The 18,056-nt window shown below is 44.7% G+C and overlaps 1 protein-coding gene and 1 long non-coding RNA gene across 5 annotated transcripts in view; one reads left to right on the top strand and one right to left on the bottom strand.

The window, feature by feature from the left end:
- The window catches only part of LOC124308085 (leishmanolysin-like peptidase), a 213,388-nt gene that overhangs the window by 5,198 nt on the left and 190,134 nt on the right, over positions 1-18,056 (bottom strand). Inside the window, exons 5-11 of one of the 2 annotated variants that reach the window (XM_046770432.1) lie at positions 5,353-5,464; positions 2,976-3,157; positions 1,601-1,804; positions 1,089-1,314; positions 757-950; positions 513-521; positions 102-234 (exon numbers count right to left, since the gene is read on the bottom strand). In XM_046770432.1, coding sequence (XP_046626388.1) covers positions 102-234; positions 513-521; positions 757-950; positions 1,089-1,314; positions 1,601-1,804; positions 2,976-3,157; positions 5,353-5,464 — 1,060 coding nt within the window. The remainder of the gene's footprint in view (positions 1-101; positions 235-512; positions 522-756; positions 951-1,088; positions 1,315-1,600; positions 1,805-2,975; positions 3,158-5,352; positions 5,465-18,056) is intronic. The other variant, XM_046770433.1, reaches the window with a different exon arrangement.
- Positions 3,133-18,056, top strand: part of LOC124308093 (uncharacterized) — a 181,355-nt gene continuing 166,431 nt past the window's right edge. For 2 of the 3 annotated variants that reach the window (XR_006908917.1, XR_006908918.1), the window contains exon 1: positions 3,143-3,274. This is a non-coding gene — a long non-coding RNA (uncharacterized LOC124308093). Of the gene's footprint in view, positions 3,275-3,438; positions 3,715-18,056 lie in introns of those variants that run through there. The other variant, XR_006908916.1, reaches the window with a different exon arrangement.

Here is an 18,056-nt window from a genome sequence, read left to right as displayed (position 1 = left end):
TTTGAGATCCAAATTTGTGACCCGCAACACATGTTCGAATAAAATTTTTCAGCGTTTATCCTGAAACTCTGGGGGCAAAGAATTATCAGTAACGCACAAACCTGATATTTTTTTGGCAGTGGTCGTGGATGCTCGATGAGATTGCAGAGTGCGACGGAGCTTCTGTCGTCCGTGCACTCGGTATGGAGCGGATCACGTTTCACCTTGTTGCAGAACGGATGAATGGATTTTCCCCTGAAACGAAGGTGCGAAATTTGAAACCAACGGCAAGAGGGATGTAGAAAATGTTGAGTAAGACTCTATTACAACGAGGCCAGAATTATTCACGTCGAAACACGTGTATAATTTAATTTTTTTTTTTTTTTTAACCGCCTGCGATATACCAGCCATTCTGACAGATGTACTGCTACATTAATCAGTTAGTTGTAATAAATTCGGAAGAGATTCGATCAGATTATAGTAAATGAATACCGAGCTAATCCGGAATCCGAAAAAGTGTACTAAATACTCACTTCTTATCCCTAAATTCCGTGCAGCGTGAACAAGAAGAATATTATAGCGTACAGATTGATAATAAATAATCGAGTAAAATAGTACAGTGGTCTGACACAAGCATAGATCACTTGAGGGTAAATCCTATCTTGGTTGTAACTTGAAATTTGATCGAGCTTTATTCTAGGCGATGCGATGGTTGAAAAGAAAGAGAGAAGCGGAAACAAAATTATAGTAAAAAAAAAAAAAATGATGAATACTGACGGGAAGTGGGACAACTTTGTCGATATCCACTCCTTGCAAGATTTCATCGCGAAATTGCACCCGAGATTCCTCCCCCAGCCGAGTTCCTGGGCCATGGAGTAATTAGCGCTGTACCACCCCGTGTCCTCCATTAGGGCCAAAGTAATACGAGAGTAGACGGGATTCTGGGTGTGAGTGCCCGTCATCGCCTCGTTCTGGGAACAAAACTCGCCTCGCATTAGCATTTCGGTTGGCCGCGGGCGCTAATTTCACAAGGAAAAATAGAATTTGCTGCGAGTAGAGGAGGAGAAACGTTTCCTCGCGTCAAATTTCCCATGGCAAAATTGTCTCACCTCGAAAACCCGCTTCTCCCAGTGTGTGAGCGCCGTTCCATCCTCGCCCTGGTCCTCCAGCTCGGCGCCCTCGAGCTTGTCGCAGTTAAAATGTCGCCTCACTTCCTTCTGTACGTTTGGGGTCACGATCATCTGCATGTGTCTTTCTACCGAGCCCCCATGAACCTGCCACCCGGGCCTGCTGATCGTCTTGATCGTATTTTCGCTCCACTGGTGAGTTTGGAGCCTGTAAAGTAAGCGATTTTTGCATTAAGCGTTGTTTTTATTTCGGTCGGAGTTGTTGTAAACTTTCACTTCCAGAATTCGCGAACATTTTCAGACATGCTTGAGATATTCTGTGCGGCGTAAAGCCCGTTCAAAATGTCGCAGTTTCAGTTAAAAAAAAAAAAAAAAAAAAACATCTCTCGCATTTCATGGATTTCTAGGTTCGCAACAACTCCGTTTATCATCATCGTCGTCGTCGTCGTTATTATTATTATTATTAGGTACACCGATTCGCTCGTGCAACTCACTTCTCGTTTAGCGTCGGTTTTCCAGTCTCGGTTCGTCGCGGGGTGCGGGGTTCGCCATTTTCATCCCTGTAAAAGGCGTAAAGGCTGACGGAGAAGCCCAGAGCGTGAAGGATCTCGTGCTTAACGGTACTCAGGAGCGTCTCGAGTTCTTGAGGCTTCGTGCTGATGCTGCCGGGACAGAGATTGGCGTGACCCGCTATTGGCCTGCGGAAAATTGAATTCGTAAATCGTCAGCTGCAGCGCAGGTTGCGAGGGGAAAGAGGAGGGCGTGCAGGGCGTCCTGAGAACGGAGGAAAAAGCCCCAATTTCAAATATCATCGCGCGAAGGATCTAGCGACCGAGGGATCAATGGATCCGTCGCAGGCTGCACAACTTTTCACGTCGACGTGCCGACTCCGTGAATTTCAGAGCTTTTCCCGGATTCCATCGCGAGCGAACTAGTTCGAATCATCGGCGGACGCTTCCGCAGCTGCAGCGGCAAACAACTCGCCGATTTAAAGCTCCCCGAACTGTAATTTAGAGTCAACCGAATCTGCAGGCGCCTCTCGTTGTCGATCGGATTGCCGCGCCTCTTCCTCCTCACCCCCGCATCGTCCCGTTCCCGATTCCCGCTTCGCCAAAAGAACAATCCGATGTTTCCGCTAACGAATTGGTCGGCTACGTCGACGAATTGCTATGTAGTCGTGCCAGAAAAAAAGGAAACCCAACGGATTCGAGTGAAATCCAATCAACCGATTGCTTATTCCGGTGATTATACTCTTTACGGCTCGAACGAAAGTCCAGGATCAAAAAACGGCTCGGCTCTGTCCGTTTGAATTACTAATTTTCTTCTGAAAAATGTACACGCATCCGGCTATCAGAAAATAGTGATCAGTATTCAACTAAACCTTGAATTTGTATAATATATTTTGAAAACAGCAGTAGGAAGAAAATAAAAAACAAGCTTGTACGATTACATCGCGAGCTTTGTTATCCTGCTGGAACAGTTTCGCGGAATCTAGTCGCGCATATTCGGTGTAACAGAGTTGCAGCTACATTTTTCCTCGCGACAATGCAAAATGACGCCGACGCATTAATTTTTAACGAAGGACGACATTCACCGACCAAGTACAAAGGTTGTGTCCACATGCACGGGTTTCGGTGTACGATTTCGAAACAAAGCGTTCGCTCTGGAAAAAAGCAGGCGATTCGCGTTGACGCGTATCGTACCAGATGTACCTAATTAACGAACTGCATTTCCCGGCTCGCTGTTCTCAGCGTCATAGTTAATACTTCGCGGACGCGAAACGTGTGTACAGGAGGTGTAATTATTACAACAATGTAATTACCGCAGTGTCAATTAACGCGGTATCGGAGTTCGATAACGACCAATTACCTGTCCAAGGCCGCTTCCTGTTGGCAATGAGCTGCGTAGGCGACTGTCAGCCCCTTGTGACATCTTTCCGTCTGCATCGCTGATACGTAAAACACAAAATCGGAACCGTCGATTCCTGCGCCGGCTTTGCTTCCCTCGGCAACTCCGCAGTCGTGACCGGTCGCATTGCACGTTCTGCAAACCTGCAAGTTTACAATTCGAAATGCAAGCTTACCGTGAGAAAAGAGGAAAAGGTAACGACGGTCACGTTTGATTAATTGCGATTATGGAACGGTCCACCTCCACCTTAGAACTCTAGTGTAAGTACGACAGTCTGTAAAATTTTTCATGTTTTCAAATTTTTTCATACCACGTTCGGAAATTACCAAGTAAATATGTAGATTAAAAACCGAATGAGTAATCTAAGGTAACGAATAATCTGAGTAAAATTAGTGAAATTGAATTCGGAATTATTTATTTTCAGTCTCATTCGAAACTAACATTTTACCCTCGTCATGCCGAATATTTGCATGAAGATTTTCACGTTCCTTCGAACCGCGGGAAGGGCGTCGAATTATTGGCGAGTTCAGAACGTGGTTATGAAATATTCAGTTCCGATCCCGATGTTTGATCGGTGTCGAATAACGAGGCAACGGAGAAACCGACACCCTCGATCAACCGGGAGGAATAAGAATCGAGGCTGGATGTTCGAGCGTGTTTCTGATACTTTAAAATGTTAAATAAACCAGTCGGATAATTATCCGCCCCGTTTCCGAGGTGTATACAAACCCCCAGAGGGGAGGAGAGTCGACGAAGTTCACCGAGTCGGTCTCCTCGCGGCGAGTAAGTCAAGTAGTGACGGGTACATAAATATGTACAGGAAAAAGGTCCTCGACCGCTGTATGTAACTTGGCAAAGTCCTTTGGCCACTTCGGGAAAACCGTAACAGGCTAAACCGACTCGACCGTTTCCAGTGGTGAAGATATTACAACCAACACGGCAAACAGCCCCTCGTTCGGTTTGCCTGAGAGATAATTGGATCGACTTTTTCGCACCTCGTCAATTCGCTAAAGCTGCCGAATTACTCTCGGCTTGCTAAAACGCGTAATTTTCATATCGCATCCGATTTTTTTTTAAACCTTCAACGAAACTCGGCGGTGTTTGTTTGAAATTCGATATCGCGTCAACGGCGAGAACAGGGCGCAGAAAGATATTTTGCAAAGCGCGGATACGGGGTGCGAGATTTTCGCACCGAATGAAGGACTCGTTCGCGAAACTAGGCCGACACAGCTGTGCCCGACTATCCAGCACTCATTACCCTGCAGCATCGCGCGTTTATGAAGTGGAGAATTTATGCTTCCCCATTAATCTAGACAGCGTGATAAGTCATCCGGTGCGGCTATATTTGTTGTTCGGTCGGTTTCGGCGCGCCTCAGCGGAATTTCTCACACCTCCGTAATTTCGTCAACCTGCATCGGAGTTTCCAGCACGCGAACCGCGCGGCGTTGATTGATAATTACGATAATCAAATTTCGCGTCGTTGGTAGTTGGCCACAATTTTTTCCTTTTTACTTTTATTCCATTCGTTCTCTCTCCTTATACTATTTCACTCTTAATGGTAATTCTCACGCGTAACACGCGCTACGCGAGCCAAGATGTTAACTTAGGTTTATACACCGGTCTTTAATTATCAAGTTGAAGTATGATGGGAACGCGGTCAGCGAAAGAACAAGCGTGGTATGCACGTATAATAAACTCTCTCGGGGGTCATTTGCCGATGCCTTCGGCGGACAAAGTCGTAGAATGAATATATTGCAGATTCTAAGGTAAAGAACATCAAGAAATTAAACTTCAATAAAAACTTGACAAGACTTCCCGAATGATGAAGTTCGCGTAATTCAAAAATGCATTCATTCGTACAAAAATAAATGCGTCGGCAAATTTTATCAATTAACTACAGTAGTCAACGGATTCAAAAGCAATTATTCTGCCGTACGAAAGATTTAATTTTGTGATATAACGAGACGGAATGAAAAAAAAAATAAAATAAAATTGTAATGACCTTGCGAAACTCATTTGAGTTTATTAATCATTAAGTCCGAGCCGTCAAGTCGCTCGGAAAATTAATTGAGCAAAGTAACGTTCGCGAATCTGTATTTTCGCCATTTCTCAAAGTTAATTCGCAAGCCAGCAGCGTTCAAGGGAGAGTGTAAATCTTTGAAACGTGCTTTCGTACCTCTCAACTGTGAGTTTTTATAATTTATTTCAGGAGTTTCTTTTTTTAACTGCATTTCGACGATGACGTTAAACGAACAAATGAAAAAACATCGCAAATTCGAAAGAATAGAATTCCGTGACGGAAACGAGCTTGTTTAACCAATTCAATGTCAAAACTTACGTCGAGATGGTCAGGAGGGACGACGACTTCGCCGCAAACCGTGTCGGTCCGACACGTGTCGATGCAGTAGGTGTGCTGATTCTTGACGAAGACTTGATTGCTCTCGCATTTCCTGAAACGAGTCGATGCAAATGGCCGGTTAGTTTAGTTCGATTACCCCGGTGACCTCGCACACACACAAACACGTCTACGCAACAGCGTCAGAAATGGCTCATCGGTATTCCGACGCGACTCTGGCCAATCAGAAAGTCCGCTTTACCCGATTCCCAAAGCCACAACTGAAGCCACATCGACGAAACTTTAACGACATGCACAAGAGTGAGAATAATACTAAATTCCCGCGGTGAAAAAATTTTGTCGGAATTTTCGGTAGATACGGCAAATATGAGAACACGTAAAAAAAAAGAAAAAAAAAAATAGAAAAAGTGTACGTGGTGGAAAAGTATGAGACATGAAGAATCCCCCAGGTTTCACTAACTTTCGGCTTATGAGGTTGGAAAGAAGTTCTGGGAAGAGATTTATACCTGTTTACGTGTATTACGCGTATATTTTATAATACATACACGTATGTCAACCTCGACGTGCGTGATATCTGCCTAAAAACAAGAGTGTTATGCGTACATGACGGAAGTTCATAAAAGTTCGCCGTCACACCACCGTCGCGATATCGAGGGTAGATTACAGTTAAATTGATGTAAGAGACGAGGGGGGTTGAGATGCTATTCAACAGCCCCCCGCGGCTCGACGATCAGTCGTCAAATTTACGGCCGTCTAATAATAAGGCAAGAATATCGACAGGGGCGAAACGTGTCTCGTCGAACAATCGGGCTGCACATTTTTATAAGTAAATTATCGCAATAATTGGTCGATCAATGCGCGGATTAAAGCGACGTGATTAATGCGATTTTCAACGACTCGTACGGGCTTTGTAAATTTCGCAGAAGCTGGAATAACGCCCGGGCTGAAAGCTTGAGAAATGCGTCATTGGTGAAAAGCGTTCTGGGAATGAGAATCGGCGAAGAGATAGGACGCTTGAAAATTTTCTCGGAATATTTTCTATGCCAACTTGTACAGGTTAAACTGTCATTGATTCCTTCATTTTCCACAAGGCTGAAGTTAGCGACGTTACCGTGACGAAACATCATAAAATAAATCGTTGTACAACTATCGAAGGACTTTCAACGAGTTGGCTTTTCAAAATATGAACATACTTTCTTTGTTACGATGTTACCGGGTGAATTCCAGACAATCCTAAGAGCGCGAAGTAACGATTTTCCTAAACATGTATCGTTGAAGTAACGTTACTAGCTTCAGCCACGTCGTTTTCTCTTGTACACGCAGTAGAGTTTTTCAGACTATTGGATCAACGGTAACATGTAAACTGCTTTAGAACGCTGCCAACTCTAGAGCGACGGAATCAGTACTCTTCCAATTTGCCAAGGTTCAGCTAAATTAGCCTGCATTTGATCGGTTCAACAATCACAGCGCTTCCCGGCGTGTCGTAATTGGCCATCGCGAAGGGGTCAGTCCCTATTATACCCGACATCCCGGACTCGATACAACCTAAACTGACGAAACGTAATGATCCATATCAATCCGATTAGATGTCGCTCTATCTATCGAACAAGAACTGTCGAAATTGTTTCAACTGACCGAATAACTTTCCTATCTGCAGGAAAAATAAGCAAGTGCACCTGAATGTTATCAGCCAAGTGCAGGTGGCGATAAAGAGTATCTACAGGTAGGTAGAGACGCGAATGTAAATGTTTACGAGGCCAAAAGCTTCCTACTGCAATACGCGGGATCTGTAAGAGTAATTCCATTTCTTACCGTGTACAAGCACGAGAGCCGATGCTTGGTTGGTGAATTTAAAAGCTCTGGGTTTCTCCCTGCCCTGCAGATAACTTGAACTGTTAACCGCGAGCTTTTCCTGCGACACTCTCAACGCCGTAATTATACACGCATGTAGCACGTAGCATGCAGATCATAGACGATATTGCAGCTAGGACCCAAGAAGTATTGCGCTTCGCACAACGACGCGACGCTCGGTGCGCTTTGCGGATTGCGACGCGGAACGCGAACCGCACCCTGAGTGCACACTCTCGAACAAACACACCTGCAGGTACCTACGAATGCGCGACGGAAACAGGTAAGACGCAGTAATGGACTCCTTGCTTCCCCCGTTTATGCTAAGAGCCTCGGTATTCTCAAGCGCAGTTTCGAAACTTCCAGCCGCGTCCTCTGCGGCATAACTGCAGCCACGTCTAAACTGAACTACGCGAAATCATCCGCTGCGCGCAAAAAATAAAGAGAATTCAACCGCGAGACGTGCCGAGGAAAATTTCATTTTTTATCGTAGATAGAATATTTTACGTTAAGTAGGTATTGTTTATGCAACAGTTATTTGAATATTCGGAATTGGAGTTACAAAAGAACGAGTACGATTAACTGTTTTGAGAGGTCTTGACAATATTTTATTCGTTTGGTTTGCTGAAGTACTTTTAGGTAGACAAGACCGAAACATGACATGAAATTTTCGCAATATTTACCAAACAGGATAGTAACAGTGACTAGATTTTTTGGTTACAGCTACAAGACTAATTTTCACTTTATATCCAAAATTATGTTTTTTTGGTTCTTGTGAAAAATGAAACCACAAATAAAAATTTCTCTCTCTGGAGGGTATCAAAATTATTAAATTGAATCAGTATAAGGAATTTCATCAAATTTCAAGTCAAATTCCACGTATATCGAGTATAATTGTGGGAAATCGGAGTTCGCTGTTTTTTGATACGACGGAGGAAATCATTGCAAAGGATCAGAATGGCCGTTTTTAAGGTACCGGCATTACTTCTCGTCCTCCGGTATTGCAGGGCTCTAACCGTTTAGGGATCTTCCTGCGACCCGAGCCACTCCCAATCGTCTTAAAGAAGGGCTCAGGCCGCAGGGACAGGGTAAACAGTCCAAAATCGTAGAATCGGATAAAGTCGAGCCGTTTTTCCGTAACAGGCACGCGCAATTTCACTTAAACCATTAGGCAATAACCGTTAGCCATCCGTTCACCAGCCAAATCCTTATCGAACTTGCGAGAGATTTTATCGAACGGGTAACAGATACGCCCACGAATTCTAAACGGCTGAAAATCCTCCGCTTTATTCGAACCGGGATTATTTATCGCGTCAGTTTGTCCCAAACAGACATCGTCCTACGGGCCTTATCTTACGCGTTTTTCGTTTTTCCTTTTCGTTTCGTCGTGATACAAATGCAACGCGATCCAAGACGGAAATTCACACGCGCATAATCCTGCGTATACTCGTAGATTTATTCCTCGGTCCTTCGATATTTTCAATTTTAATATCATTTACGAGAATCAATCGCGATGGCAATAAATTGGCAAGGAGAAATTTTCTTTCATCTTTTCAACCAGGAGTTAAGGAATCTGCAAGACTGAACTATGTATCCAAATAATTCCAATACGTTAATTTCTAAATAAATATTGCGAACTCCTCAAGATCACCGAATCGAACTGTACTCGAGTAATGAAAACCTGAACCCTAACTCATATCGCGGATATTTATTGCACTAGTTTAAAAAATGTCATTTTTTCGGGAATAATCGCAACTCGACTGAATCGATAAAATACGCACATGTATATTCATACCGTGTTTGACATTCGGCAACGTTTTCTCTCTTTCTCACGTCCGCAGCTGGAGAGGATCTTTCGGTCGTCGATCTTCGGACGTGGATATGAAACCTGCGGCGGTTATAACGAGCGAGTCCAGGTCGCAATTCACAAGGCACTCCGTTATGCGAATGTCCTCTATATATTACGAGGATTCTAGCCGAGGCAGGACGAGCTCGACTACTCGTTAGGACGGTGGTTAAGGATTTTCGAAAGACCGTTATGATTTACGAGATCACGTCATAACGGAGGATATCACGACCCTCGGCGTCGCGATATCATCCTCTGCTTCCTCTGTCCGCGACTCTCCTCGAGACTCGCCACGTTTTGCGACTATTTCAAAATGTTCGGTCGCCGACACTGAATTTATAATCAAGCCCGCTTCTCCTCAGACTCCGTTTCAATGTCTGTTCTAACATCACAAGCGTCATCTCAAACAAGTCCGTAATTCGTTGCTTGTTTATTCTTCTGGTTTCGCTTTTGTCGCCCCAATTCAATGTTATTCAGCAGTCAGCAATCAGCAAGATGAGGAAAAATGAAAAGCGGTACTCCAAAAAATTCTTCTCGAATGAGAAAAAATATATATATACATAAGAAAAAAAAAGAACAGTTTTGCATATTTCGTCATTTTCTGAGGGAAAAATTGGAGCGCAAAACAAGGCGAATGCGAACCTTGTGTGCTCGAAACTCACGAGTGTATGGAAAATGCGCATTTAGGCGGGGAAGTATGCGATAAAAATGTGTCGTGTAACGCGGAGTGTGCCGAGTTGCCCTGTCCTCGTTTCTCCGAGTGGAATATTTCGACGATTGGCGACCCGGGTTCACAACAAGAGAAGCGAGAGGGAGAGAGAGAGAGAGAGAGTGAGCGTATGTTTCATTAGTACCTTGTTCGAGATTACGGGACCCGGGGGTAGAGAAATTGCGAGCCAAGGTACGTATGTATAATAATACACGTACGTAGTAGAGAAATACAGGGGGGGGGGGGGGGAGGGGCGAGACGAGGCGGAAGAAAACCAAAGATCCTATGCATGTGCAGCTCTGCTTATTGTATCTCGCGATATTATACACGGCATCATTTTGTTTTTGAAAATCGCACAGAATCCATTAGCGAAGATTGGAATTATACGCATCGATTCATCCGCGTTTTAATTACTATTTCACGATCGAATGCAACGAGATTTTTATATATTTCAAGGAAATTTTAAGCTTTCGGAATAACACTAGAGATCATTTTGTCCGTTCTAACTTGTTCCTCGTACATCGACGCGTTACAGATAAAGACGTGTGAAAATCTCCAACGGTCGGCAATTCGCGGCTGCCTCGTCGAAAAAATATTCGCTTTGCGGGAAAAATCTCCGACTTGAATTTGGCCTGATTTCGCGAGCTTAGGTGTGTGAATCATCGGCGCTAGGCGGGAACTGTATGGATCGACGGTGTTTCCGGACGTCAAAGCGTGCAGCCGAGCGTTATTAGGTTTGCATGAGAAATGGGCTCGGCACGGTTTTCGCGCGAAAACGCGACGCTTTCCCCTCGGCTGTGTTCTCGGCAGCTACCAGGATTCGGGAAAGAATCCGACGTCGAATTACGGCGTGATTGGTGCCTTGTTTATACGCTGCATATAAGGCATACGCCGAATACTCGATTCGGTCTGCGGAGGATCATCGCCCCAGGCTCGAATTCGCCCGAGTTTTCCAACCCCGGAAGATAAAAGGCCACAAATGGAGAAAGATTGAAAAAATGTATCTCTCATTTTTCGCAATTTCTTATCACCGTGTAAAAAGGAATATGTTGTATTTATTTTTCAGATCGAGAACACGAGCGTGGAATTAGGAAACTTTAATCACAAGTTTTGCAAACCGAATATTATCATTTATTTGTTGCGTAATATCTTGATGATTATAGAACCTCCACGAAAGTGTAGACTACTTATAACTGGAAATCGGTCGATTTTCACTGACTTAAATTCAGAATAAAATAGAAATTTCTGTTAGAGAAGCAAAGTAGGTACCACCTCGTTATAAGAGTCCTCGTTATATGAAAATTTCCCCTTCGTTCCGCATGAGCAAGTTTCGTAGCTTCTCTCACTCTACGCCGCATGTCTCTCAGCTTTGAAGCGAACGAGCGATTGCGCCGAATCTTAAGTGTTTGGCCACCGAATTCGTACACGTAACTATGATTTTGAAATTCACCCTGATCAGAGTTCTCCAGGCGGGAGTGGGGGGAAGCTGCGGAGATGAATTTCTTTGAATCGTAATTCCCCTCACGGCCCTTAAAGTCTCTTATAAGGAGGTAGTGCTGTAATTGCGTGGCAAGATTGGCGTCGTTTGCAATTTGTAAGTCGGATCTGAAGAGGGCGCAAGACCGATTGACGCAGTCGGAGGATCTGGAGACTGGGTTGATTAATTTTCAACACAAAGCGTAGGCGCGCTCAATAATTCATTTTCACGACAGCGTCGTCGAGTGAAAATTGAATATACCATCTTCGTTAGTCGTGATTAGCGATGCGCATTTATTCACCGGGTGAAAACACGCGTTACATCACCCATGGACCCAAGCACGTGTGTTAATCGAATTAGTTATTCATTCGTTCAGCGCGCCGAATTGGAACACCCGAGGAATCGAGAAATTTCAGAGAAAGATTTTTATATTCGAGATTTCTTCGGAAAAGAGATATTTTCAACTTTTGCACACACGTTTATCAGGGACGCTACAAGGACAGGAAAGAAAACAACAAAACAACGAAAACCGGTCGGAGGATCGGAATCGCCGATATATGACACGAAGCGGGTGGTTTGCTTTTTCCACCCTTACGGCTGCGATATGAGCGCCGTTGGCCGTTTGCTGATATATACAAAGACATCGAGTAGTCGCGAGGTAAAGCTCTTAATTGGTTGTATCGGAAACCGATGAACTGTCACGGGGTAGAATCGAGTTACCCGATATGTCCGTTGCCCGTTATCCATCGGGCATCGCCGCTGCGCCAACGCGATCGCTCGGAGAAGTTTCAGGCGCCTCCTGAACACCCGAAAGGCTCTCGATGTCTCCTCGATGAAACAACGAAGCGTCGTTAATGTTCGGATAATTGGAATGATTTCTCCGCAGTGTGTATCCGGTGTCAAACAAAGGGAACGAAAATAAACGAACCTAATTTATTTTCAACAATCGAAGTCCCGAAGGCTCCTAATCCCGAATTATTTGGTGGTGAAACTTGAAGTGAAGTTTCGAACGGTTTGAAACTCGACGGTTCCAAGTTCCGAAATACAAAATTCCGAGAATTCAAGTTAGGATAGAATGAAATTCCGAAAATTAAAACATAGCCACACAACGTAGTTTACGCGACGAGTGGGTGTAAAAAAATCAGCAAAGCCGAAAGTCAAAATGACCAGGATTCAGAACGTAAGAATATCGAAAATCCAAAACGATAGAAGATCAAAGTGGCGAAATTTCACCAAGTCAAACATCCACAGAACTAAAAATCTTGGATCGTTCAAAATTTCGATGTTTCAGATTTGTAAATTTCCTAATTTTCGGAACTTTGAGCGTCGGGTTTTGGATTATTCGAAGCTTTGATGTTTCGTCGTAGTTCAATTTCTCTACTCAAGTTTCGCCACCAAAATATACGGAATCTCAAATCAGCCCGAATCTTTTCAAGCAATGGTTATTGGTTAATTCTAATTCCTGTACGAAAGATCAGACACAGATAACCCCGTATATCGTTAGCTCACTAACGTGAGACTTCTCAGACAAACGCTGAATGCACGAATGTCCGATCGCGTGATAAAATCAGCGAAAGCCATCGATTCTCGGCATCGAACCCGAGTCTTGAGATTAGCGCTGGCGGCTGTTCGGATGCGATAGTGCACCGAGACCGGTGGTGATAATCAAAGTCGGGGCGAGGAGGGGGTGGCGGTTAATGTGTCCTGACCTAACAATGATAATAACAAACCTAATTGTTGCCCGGCCGCCGCCGCCTGCGGCGAACTAAGCTCTGCCGAAGTTTCCCTAGTCGCGCAGTTTGCGTGGATTAGCGAGCAGTGCAGCAACCGCCAGTTTCAGGAGCCCCGCGCCCCTTATCTCGCCCCTGTATAAGCAATTACCGGCAGGTACGGGAGCTCCTCGCCTCCTCCTCCTCCTCCTCCTCCTCCTCATCCTCATCCTCATCCTAGTCGTTCCTACGTCAACTTCTATTTACCATTAACTCCGGCTGTCCTGCAAGGGGTGGTCAGATATAATTTAGCCAAAGTACAAACGCCGCGCCGTTTACTCACCGCCTGGTGTATAATTACGCCACGTACCCGCGTTTCTCTAAAAGCCTGTCAAAACGACGCGCGACGCCGAAGCGATTCGGCGGATTTCGAAATCGGTGAATAATTCATATCCGCCCCGATGCGTTGATACGCGAGTTGATACTTGGACGGCCACCGAGCCAAGTTTTGTATCGCGGAAACTATTCGATTCGAAAAGAATTCGTCCTCTCTCGACCCCTGCGGGAAAATCGTTACCTCGCGGGGAATTTTTTATCTCGAATTCCGATGTACGTATACTCCGAGTTACGAAATTGCAGAGGACACTTAATTCGATAACGTTTGAAAATTGGCTAACGATATCTTGCAAAGATTGCAATGAATTTTCATTGGTCTTGACGTGAGAAATTTTTTGTCCGTTCTACAAGGTCCTGAATTCTTTCATTATCTTTATTATCGACTTTTTAAAGGAACTGCGGAGTGACTGTTGATACCTGAAATTTATGCATTTCGTTATAAAAGTGTTGGCCCTCTCAAGATTGAGAAAATTAACAAATTCTTCAATATGCTCGATACGATATCGTGTAGTTTTTTGGTGGATTCGACCGACACTTTTTTTTTTTTTTTGTTGCGTAATAAAATTTTACCGAAGAAGAGCCCAATTTTCTTTAGGGACAAGTGACCGGGTCGGCATGAATAAATAACTAAACGTAAATTGAAAATGGTATCCTCGCTATACAAAGGGTAATTCTTCCATCTCTCTCTCTCGCACTCTATTTCTCGATATGAAGAATTTTATTGCCGTCTTGTTCGTCTTTTTTCTTCTCCCTGAACCTCTGTCAATAAGGGTCGAATCGAACCAGATGAATATTATATAGGGTACGGGTACAGGTATATGAAGATAAAGCGAGGAGGAGAGACGAGAAAACGATACGATACGAAGGAGAGAGAGAGAGAGAGAGAAATGCAGAAGGAATGTTTCACGCTTGTCGAAATGCGAAGCGGCTCGGTCCCCGTTCAAAGGGTACGAGCATTCTTCAGATCAGTATTCCTCCGGAATACCTGCAATATATGCAAGAGGGTGACGCGAAGCGTGTGTAGCGTGGCACGCGTCGGTGTATATCTATGGAATTTTATCTCTCTCCGGAGGCGCTTTGTTACGCAACCGACCCGCGTTTTCATTTATTGACAAAGCCTTGTACAGCCGAGTCCCGAATGGACGGCAGGCAACGTCGATGGATGAAAATAAGTGATGCGAGAACGAGGTCATCTGGAGAAAGAAGATGAATGTTGTCGGGGTCGTTTACCCTCGAGTGCGGGGGAGGGGGTGGTTTTGGGGAAAGACACGGGGGCCAGATTCGTCGCTCGACGTAGATCCGTCGAAAGAAAATAAGCGGAAAAATCCGTTTCTCCAAGAAAGAAGAAGAAGACGAAAATGAAGACGTTTTTTCCTCACCCGCACCCCTCGCTAACGGTCTCAAGTTCTCCCCAGACTCGCGGCAAAGATTTTACCGAGACAATTTTACACAGAACGAAACGTCAGACTCGACTAGAAATAATTTCAAATTCAGCCCTTCTACGTTCTTGCGGATTTGAGTGTTCGCGATTCGAAGCGGGAGATCGCTAATTGGCAACAAGAATTCGCACCTGCGATTGATCCGTGCAATAAGATTTCGAGTATGAATTGTCGGACAAATGTAAGTGCGGGATGTAGAAAACGCTGCGAGGATCACGGAACCGGCAAATTTGTACGCCCGACCCTTTCCACCCCTTCTGGTCAGTAAAAGTAATCACCGCGATATACTAAAACTGACGCAACGCTAGCGTTCGAGCACTGCTCGTAGGTACCGAGGCACCTCATTAATCACCGTTCTAATCCAGACGTATTAATTTCGCCTGCTTGCGGTGTGCAGCGGAGTGGGAAATAAATTGTGTGGATTCCTATTCCGCTGTGAATCAACCAAACTCGTCCTGCGTGTACGTGCGATTTTTTCCCGAGGAAAAAATGCCTCGACCTACAGCGTAGAATTATAATCTCGGGTTTCGTTCGATCGCTAAATGCGTACCTACTTTGAAATCGGACTTCACGGCGGCCGCAACTTCACGTCGTACACAGTTTCGAATTTCGCGAACGAAAACCGCGGGACGGCTCAATGACGATTGCGAATCGCTGCGTCGAATTACGGTCTCATACGGGACAACCAAAGGTTACCTTAATTGGGCTTAGCTTTTGCGAAACAGCAGCGCGGAAATGATGGAAGCACTCACTTTTTGGTTTACAGGTATTTTGCACAAAGTGTATATGAAATTCATTACTCACGGCTTTGTGAACGAAGAATGAAACACGTAGGGTGTATCATTTGTTTCCTCGACGTCGCTGAATGCAAAAGAAATTTGAGAAAATAAAAAAAAAAACGAGAGAAAAATGAATCTTTTTTAATAACAACCGGCTGCGGATGTTCGTTTCCCTCGATTCACCAGTTCGCGAATATAAATCGCAATATACGTCGTAGGGTTGAATGCCAACGTTTCAAGGCTACAGTCTGCAGGTATATGTATAATGTATACCCACGTATAAGGGGTTGCAGAGAAATATGGAAGAGCAGAAATACGCACCAACACGTACATAAGGGGAGGATTTGTGAATGCATGAAAGCAATAAAGCGCGTGTTGCTTGAAAATCGTGGGTGTATATGGTGGGTCTATATGTATAAATATATACATATTATATGTACGACAGGACGTCGGGTTATTGCGTACGAATCGGCCTGTATGCACATATAGGAGAGTCCCGCTTCTCTTTTTCCCCCGTCCGAGTTTTGTAGCCAAATTTTTTTTATCGCCTCCAGAGCTCTCGCGGGAAAACTACACAGAAGCAATTTTCGACATAACCGTGTCAAACGATACAACCTGACCTATCACGTTTCTTCACACTTTACAGGTCAAATATTTGCTCGAGGTAATCATTTGCTAATCGCGAATTATTAGGCGGGGTGCGAAGCCACTTTTTCAATCCTGATTCCAGGGGTATTAAAGGCAAATTTCACATAGGTACCTTTTTTGCAAAAGGAAGGTTTGAGATCTCGGTCGTCCTGAGTGCACGTATGCCAGACGATCCGTGACTTTGATAAACCGGGATGCAGGCCGCAATACAGCTGCTTAGACTCTCGAGCTTTGTGAAAAGTTCCTTTGATCATTCCCCCGGGAGTCGAGTTCCGTTGTATCGAGGTTATGGAAACTACGGTAGGTACGTTACGTCGCATCGGGAACACCGAGACTGCAGTGTACGACAATTAATTTTCCGACAATAAGAGTCCGCTGTTCCACGGGCGGAGGAAAATTGCTTATTACGCGGTGTCGCAGCGCTGTCGTACGGTGTGAAAAATGCGGGGAAAAATTCGCGAGTCGTGGGTGAGGAAAACGCGTGCACAATGAACTCGTACATAACCGTCGCGGAATACTTCGCAAAATTGTTCAAACGGATTCCAATCATTGCTCGGTATACTTTTTTCAGAAAAATATGTGTATAAACGTTCCTCGAATCGAAATACCTGTTTCTCGATCGTCTGGACGAGATCAGAAGCTGCTTCGGCCCTAGCTACTAATCTGATAGGGTATCGGATTCGAATGGCAATAATATAGGGGGGAGAACTGAAACTTGGAAGATTATCGATAGGGACGGAGGGGGGAGATCGATTAAGAGTAGGTGTCTCCGGGCCTGAGCGAGAAGTGCGGAGTTTGTTTGTTCTTTGGAAATGAGGACGGGGATCGAGAAAGTCCTTAGTTAATATTGCCCGAGATAAAAGTACCGTAACGGTGTTCGGTGAGCGTTAAACGGGAGTGAGACGTAGGCCTGTTATCACTCTTATTCTTCTTCTACTTCTTCCTTTTTTTCTTACTTTACTCCCTTCTCGAGGGTGTTAAAAAGTGCGTCTCGTAAAGTTTATCGAATCGATGTCGTTATGGAAATGAGATAGTCGCGTTCGGGGGTTGAAACGACATTGTATAAGGTATAAAATAAGGGAAATTTTCACCCGCAAATTCTCATTTCGAGATATAGAATTACCGCGTATTCAGCCTCGTGGAATATCTATATACCCATTTAAGCGATTTTCAACCCCAGGGCGAGGAATCTTCACCGATCCTGCAAGATAAAACCTTTACGCGGGCATTCCCGTGCCACGTGATCGACGTAATCCACCTCGTTTGGACTTTCACCGGGTTTTCTCTCCGGCATCCTCGGTTGCACAACCGTCCGACGATACACGCTCCACTTCTACTGCGTTGGCTGATGGACTCGACACCGTGGAATCCCCTTTCAGAGTTCCTTCAGGACCCAGAGCTGAGGATCGCCTATACATTCAATCCTGTTGACCTGCACGGCGCACTTCCAGAGCGCCATTTACCGTTTATCTGCTTGCCGAGGGTTTAAGGGTGTTTCGGTAGGTGGGCGGTACATTCCGGGAAAAAAGTTCAAAGGGAACGAAACTCGCAATCGGGGAGGAAAATTCGAGAGGCGAGCCGGGTCGAGTTCAATACGATTTGCTGTATTAAATGAGGTACATTTCTTACTGGGTTTCTCAATGACACAAGAGTCATCGGTGAAATTGCCCAAGTTGTCGGTTTAAGCTCGGATTCGTGGTTTAATAGTAAATTATGTAACAATCGTGTGGGCTTACTGCCCGAGAGAAACGAGAAATATGATCATATTTTCCGCAAATGCGGAGGAAAGTGAGGAAAAAAAGTAAAGAGTGAATAATATCCTACTTTCGCCCGGC

Source organism: Neodiprion virginianus, chromosome 6 (assembly GCF_021901495.1).
Source record: "Neodiprion virginianus isolate iyNeoVirg1 chromosome 6, iyNeoVirg1.1, whole genome shotgun sequence".
NCBI lineage: Eukaryota > Metazoa > Arthropoda > Insecta > Hymenoptera > Diprionidae > Neodiprion > Neodiprion virginianus.
Note: the sequence above shows the minus strand (reverse complement) of the source record. Positions and strands in the feature narration are given on the sequence as shown.